Source organism: Rhagoletis pomonella, unplaced genomic scaffold (genome assembly GCF_013731165.1).
Source record: "Rhagoletis pomonella isolate Grant_MI unplaced genomic scaffold, Rhpom_1.0 Rhpom_scaffold_00001, whole genome shotgun sequence".
Classification (NCBI taxonomy): domain Eukaryota; kingdom Metazoa; phylum Arthropoda; class Insecta; order Diptera; family Tephritidae; genus Rhagoletis; species Rhagoletis pomonella.
The window spans coordinates 36,217,273-36,223,607 of NW_023458555.1; the positions used below are offsets into that span (position 1 = coordinate 36,217,273).

Below are 6,335 nucleotides of genomic sequence, written 5' to 3' on the forward strand. Positions count from 1 at the left end.
TTTTTTATTTTTTGCAAATTTTTAGATTTATGCAAATTTTTAATGGATTTTTAAGTAGGCTTGAAATAAAGCAAATCTAATTTGCATAATCGTTAACCCTCATTTGCCGTTATTCCTTCTTTGCTTCATCACCTTTTTTGCTACTTCAAAATCAGGTTATGTGAGTTGTGGCCTCTCTGCTGTTCTAACGTCCAATTTCTATAAACGATTTAATGAAGCGTAATATTAAGTATAAGTTACCGTTATCTTTAGACATATGCCCCTATTTTATTGTTATGGCACATTGCAGTGCATGGAAAATTTTATACGAAAATTTAATATCGATTTTTTTTGTTCTTCTTTCTTTTTAGGTAAGTTCAACCAGCTCTGCTCTTGGCGTGGACTATGGAAATGCTGCTGTAAGAATGCTTTTAATTTCTTTTTATTTAAAAATTTAAATTTGATTTAAGTTAACTTTAAGTTATGACGTTTTAACCTTTATGAATATTTGCTCAAAATTCTCGGTATATATTGATTTTAAAGATCTGAACGTTTTTTCGCTTTTTTATAAGTTTGTCTTTTTTAATACAACTGTTTAAAGTGAAAGCTTTGCCGTATTGTGAAAGCTCTACAATATTATAAAAGCTCTACAAAACCCTAAAAGCTCCTAAAATCTGCGAGCGCTCTTCAAAGCTGTAAAATATCATTGAAGTTTCAAGAGCTTTTGAAAACTGTAAAAGCTCTTCAAAGCTGTGAAAGCTCAGAGCAAAAAATTGTAATTTGTTTCATAATTGTGGTCAACTTTTTTTATTTTCCTGGAAGCTTTGAGCGCAAAAGCTAGCATTTATAAGCTATTAAGTGTCAATGTACTTAAGTAGCGTTTAATTTTATATCTCGTATATCTTTCTCCAGGTATATCAAAAGGTGTGAGCTTTCGAGGTCAGCTTTATCATGTACAAAGTATTTAGCTTATAATGGTTATAGCAAATTATGTTACTCGAATTTCTTTAATTAATCTCAGGACAAAGAATATCCTTTGTTTTTCCGGCTAAGGGAAAGTCATCTTCTAAAATCTGATAGCTTAAGCATTCTAGTTACAAGCTCACCACTTACCGGAAAACTCCCAAGTTTACAGGAAATACTTATAATTGGGGCGAGAATTCGAAAGTTAAGTCAAGTCAAAGCTAAATGCATCTGTCCTTACCATTAACATGAGGATATTCCAAAAATTTGCATTCGCAGCTTAAAGCAGAAAACTTAACATTTTTGATGTGTGTGGGAGAGATTTGCCTTATTTGAATATTTATTCAGTAGTATACTCCTACCAAACATATTCTGATGAACTCATGCTTCCGAAAGCTGATACTTCGACATACTTTTGAGGAAATGCAGTCGGTAATCAACTTCAAGGCAAAAACCCAAAGCTCAAAATCAACGTACAAAAGCTCCTTTATGAAATAGTCTGCTGTTAAAGCTTCGCCTTTTTAACACCACTGAAAAGTAATATAAAAAGTCGGGGTTGATGAACTGAAAGTTTACTGAAAGCTCTAAAATTAGTTTTCTCCAATTGGTCTAAGATGTTTGTACGACCAAATTTAGTATTGATCAAAAGCATTCTTATGAAAATATTTTTCTATAAAAGCTCTGTTATCGTAAAAAGAGCCGAACTTTTTTTTTTTTAATTACAAACTATATAAAATTTTTAAGGTAGCTTTTTGAGTGGTATGATGAAAGCTCTGAAAGCTTAGTTAACCGTAGAGCTGTCGTCAATTTTTCATTTGAAAAACAAAAACAGTTCGCTGAATCTTTGTGTGTTTATACCTTTCCACTGAAGTGTTTAAACAAGATCGTGCTATGTCTTATTTAAACTTTGATATAGATCAAAAGCTTTCTTATGAAAAGATCTATGCCTAGAAAGTGCTGTTTTCCTATGCAACAATCCCCAAAACTTACGTTTATATTTGATACAAAAGTTTTCAAAAAACTGTTCGGTTAATACATACGTGTAATAAAAGCTCTGAAAGCTTAGTTGATTATTCCATCAAAAATTTTGAATCCTTCATAGCTTTACATGGAAGAAAATTCCTTGATTAGAATTTTAAGCTTTTATGAGTTGCTCAGGAAAAGCTCCTTAATACAAGCTTTTACTTAACTTGCTCCGTATGTAAGTATGTTTGCTAGGAGCAAATTTTAAATCTTGCAATAAATTTTCGACAGTTGGCCTAGCCTAGATAGCCTAGAGACTTGAAACTTCACAGTTGGCTCGGAACCCGATGGCAATGCATTACGAAAGATGACTCAATCCGCTAGGTGGCGCAGGAGTCGGGATATTTGAAAACCCCGAGCTTATAGTACGATTTGGTTCATATTTAAAATGTATTTTAACTGCATGGAAAGGAATATTGTTTTTATTGTTAACTTCTTTTATGAAAAGACATTGAATTACATAAAAGCTCCTTTGTCGTAAATAAAATAAACAATTGCTTGAACGATGGGGACAAAAGTTTTCAAAGTTAATTTAATGAAAGCTCTTAAAGCTATGACAACTGTAGAGGGTTGTTATCTGCAGCTACTATTCTTTATAAAATGTGTGTGTTGTCTTCCAATTGCATGCATTTATTCTTCCTTTTCTGCCATTTTTCGCAATTAAGGAGCGAGTACTTTTTCTTATTTGGTTTTTTGCATGCTTGCTAGTCTAGCTGTCAGTCAACGACGTAATCGACAGTAATTTAGTTGTCAGTCAATTTCTGACGGTAAGCGGAAGTTTTCTAAGTTCGTGTCTCTGCGTTCGCGTTTGGTATCTTGTGCCTTCTTTGTGTTTTTCTCATAACTGCTTTTATTTTTCATTTTATAAGCGCAAGTGATTTTCTGACGTAGGAAGCAGAACACCTCTGGCTTCAAATTGGGTCTGACAGGCGTGTTTTAGATTCCAAACTATTCACAAGCTAGCTACTCGTATTATAGTCTTGTAATGCTAGGAAAGAAGTAACGAATTGCGGTAAAATTTAATAAGGGGTGAGAAGCTAAGAAATGCACACGAACTGTGTGCAATCAATAACTTCTATTATGAATTAACATTGGAATTCTCAACTGCGTCATTGCTTTGTCAAAAAGTGAATTAAAGTTGAATTTCTTGTAAAATTTTGCATAAAAATGAAGATGGGACGACCAGTCTGTCCTCAAACCAAATTTGATAAGGCATGACGGAAATTCATTCAAAAGTACATACATGCATCCTTTGACATGCTTTGGTGTGCATATTTTCCCCCTCTAGCATCTGATGCTTAAATGGTAAATTTTTCAGCATACTCTCTCTTCTTACTCCCGATCCTTCATTCTTTTCTTTGTATGCAAATTCATGTCTACCCAACAAAATGGCTGACACATAATACATATTTCGTGCCTTCAAATTTGTTTTCGTTTTTTTTTTTTTTTGCCTACCTACCTGACCCGCGTTTGTGTCAGCCCTGCCAGTTCATTTGCAAAATATTTCTAACGTTGACCAGCCTATCACATTTGCTTGTACCACCATGCACTGCCTGCTTCTATGGTTTTTCGTAGCTGCGCGCCCACATAACGACCGCATCTAATTCTTTGCATAGTTTTTTTTTTTAAAGCTTCAAAACAGTGTATATAGAGAGTTCGTGGTCACACTGCAAATAAGTTGAAAATAAAAGCACAAAAAATCAACATTTTAGTCTATCTTTGGCGACCTTCTTGCCACGCATCTCCTCTTCGCCATCGGCCAAACTAAGTAGTTACTACTATTTGCGCAGTTAGGCCATTCATTGCGGTGCTCTGGTGCCGCCGTTTGCAAGCGACGAGTGAAATTAAGTGTAATAAACTGGGCATTTAATAGTGTCTCAGTAAAAATGAGCCGTGTATGGTGTGGGTGTCTGCATTTATGACGGCTCTAAAAGCAAGCACGCCTTCATGGTTGAACTCCAGCCTCGCCCTCCAGCGTGTGTCCTATGTAGGTAGTACAGCTGCGTGAACACCTGCACAAAAATGCCTGTCTGGTCAGCAGTCCTGTTCTCCTAGACAAAAATTGCTTTTAATGTTCATACATTCTGGCATATCGCGTGCATGTTGGTAATTTATGTTCGTTTTTGTGTCCAAGCAAGATTCCATCGTTGGTCCGTTGTACTTTTGAAAAAATAATAATAATAAAAACGCTAAAGCGCATTGACTCTATTTTTTTTTTTATATATGTACAAGTAAACTTTACTAACCTAAGCAGCAAATTGATTTAGTTTCGTGTAGTCAAATATTTCCGCTTTTGCTTTCGACGAGCTCGTCGTTTGCTGCTGTTTTCATTCATCCAGACTTCATTCTCACTTTTCCCCACTTTTGGTTTTCACTTGTCTTATCGCCTGCCGTTTTCTCTGTTCCGTCTTCCTTCCGTCTTCCATTGTGGCTTCGGTCTGCCGGCTGGTCGGGTGTTTGGCCCATCAGACTTCCTTTACTTTTCCTGTCCATTTCCGTTGCATTGCGCTTTTGTTCAATTTTGACGATTTCCTTTGTTGAAAGGCGCGATTTTCTCTTTGTATTTACTTCGTCTTCATTTGAGCTTTTATGTTGGTCTGAAGTAATTGTGAAATTAATTGGTTCTTCTGTTGTCTTATCTCGCTCTGGAGCGTTAAGTAGTCGTATTTAATGGGTGTGATTTTGCGTTTTTTGTTTTTTGGTTTAGAGGGACAGCACCATGAAAAAGGTGATGGAAACTTTGGGTAGGTAAAATAAATTGCCGGTGGCTTGTTTCAGCGTTTTTTGGTTAATTTTTGCGATATTTCTTTATGTTCCCATTAATTTTGAAACCTGATCTGAAGTGTCATTGTTTGTGCTCAACGATCTTATTATTTTGGGAGATGTTTTAAGGTTTTGGAGATATGCCAATATTTTCTGGCATCAAAACTTGGGATAGTACTTTTCTCAGGTCAGAAGACCTATCCGTGAAGAAAGAAAAAAGGCATTACAAACCTTCGTTAACCTTTGGTATAAAAATTATTTGGCTGGAACCTACAAGAGCTTAGTATTGGTCAAATTAATAAGAATAGGAATATAAAAAACATTTTTAAAAGAATGTGACTAAGTACAAATTCAAATCGGGGATCGTAATCGTAATCATTATTTTGTCATTTTTATTTCTTCGATAATTTTTGTTCGCTATTTTGTGGTTTTTATTTCTTCGATCATCTCTAAATGTTATTTTGTGATTTTTTTTTTATTTTTTTTTTTTTTTTTTAAAAATTATCGTTTTTTTTTTTTTTTTTTTTATTTTTATCCCTTATAATAAAGACTTATTTTTATAATCGATTTAAATCTTGTATGATCTAAAATATGAAATCTGAAAATAAACGGTTATAATATGATAGAAAAAATTAAAATCATAAAACTACGATTAAAAAAGATTTAAAAATAAAAATTCAAGAATATCGATAATTTTTGATCGAAAAAATCAAAACCGATTACTTTTAAAATAACGATTATTTGCAATCGAAAAAGAAAACATAAAATAACGACTAAAAATGATCGTAAATATAAATAAATAAAAAAATTACATTCTTCATAATAACTATTATTTTCGGTAGCAGATTCAAATATAATTGATACTAAAAATATCGAGATTTTAAAATATCAGTAACAGTTAAATTATCGATAATGGTGGAAACTAATTTCCATATATAATTTGTATAAAGTTTTAACGATACTAATATTATCGATAACTTATAAATTTTTATATAATAGAAATATCTATACCGATATGCATCAAGATCGATAATTGAAAAATTTCTCATCGATAATAATAATTTCTTACAACGCTAAAACGAAAGCGACAAAAAATGTTTTGTCCGCCTATAAAAGTTTAATTAAATCAATCTCGGTGATAGTGCAAACGATAACGAATGTGTTAGTGATTTGGATAAAGTTATCGATAACAAAATGATAGTGAAATAGATTGCAATATTAATGTCGAAATCGGTAAAAAATTCCGATAGATATCTACATTTATCGATAAAAATTAAAATTTCCAAGCGAACGCGGCAAAAATATGTATGATTTCCGTCCAATAGCGATAGAAATTTCGATAGCTGTTTTTTTTGCAAATTAAAGTTTTTCATGTGGACCTATAAATATTAATATATAATAAAAAAACAGGTGTATATTTTTTCGATATAGAACAATCCTAGTGGGTGAGAGCATTAAAATTTCGACTTTATTTTTCTTGGAACACCCTAATGTATCTCACCCTTAATTTTGCACTCACCACTCCATTATTCCATATTTTCAAAAGCTTTTAGAATAAAATATTATTTCCTCGCCCTTATTTACATACTTGCATTCCGCATCGAATT

General features: G+C 33.0%; 1 protein-coding gene across 5 annotated transcripts in view; it reads left to right on the forward strand.

Moving 5' to 3' along the window:
* LOC118743586 (maternal protein pumilio-like) overlaps positions 1 to 6,335 on the forward strand; it is a 549,911-nt gene that overhangs the window by 338,897 nt on the left and 204,679 nt on the right. For 3 of the 5 annotated variants that reach the window (XM_036476359.1, XM_036476352.1, XM_036476364.1), the window contains one exon: positions 351 to 398. The exons of the other annotated variants lie outside the window; for them this stretch is intronic. In XM_036476359.1, the coding sequence (XP_036332252.1) occupies positions 351 to 398 (48 nt within the window). The remainder of the gene's footprint in view (positions 1 to 350; positions 399 to 6,335) is intronic. 5 annotated transcript variants of the gene reach the window in all.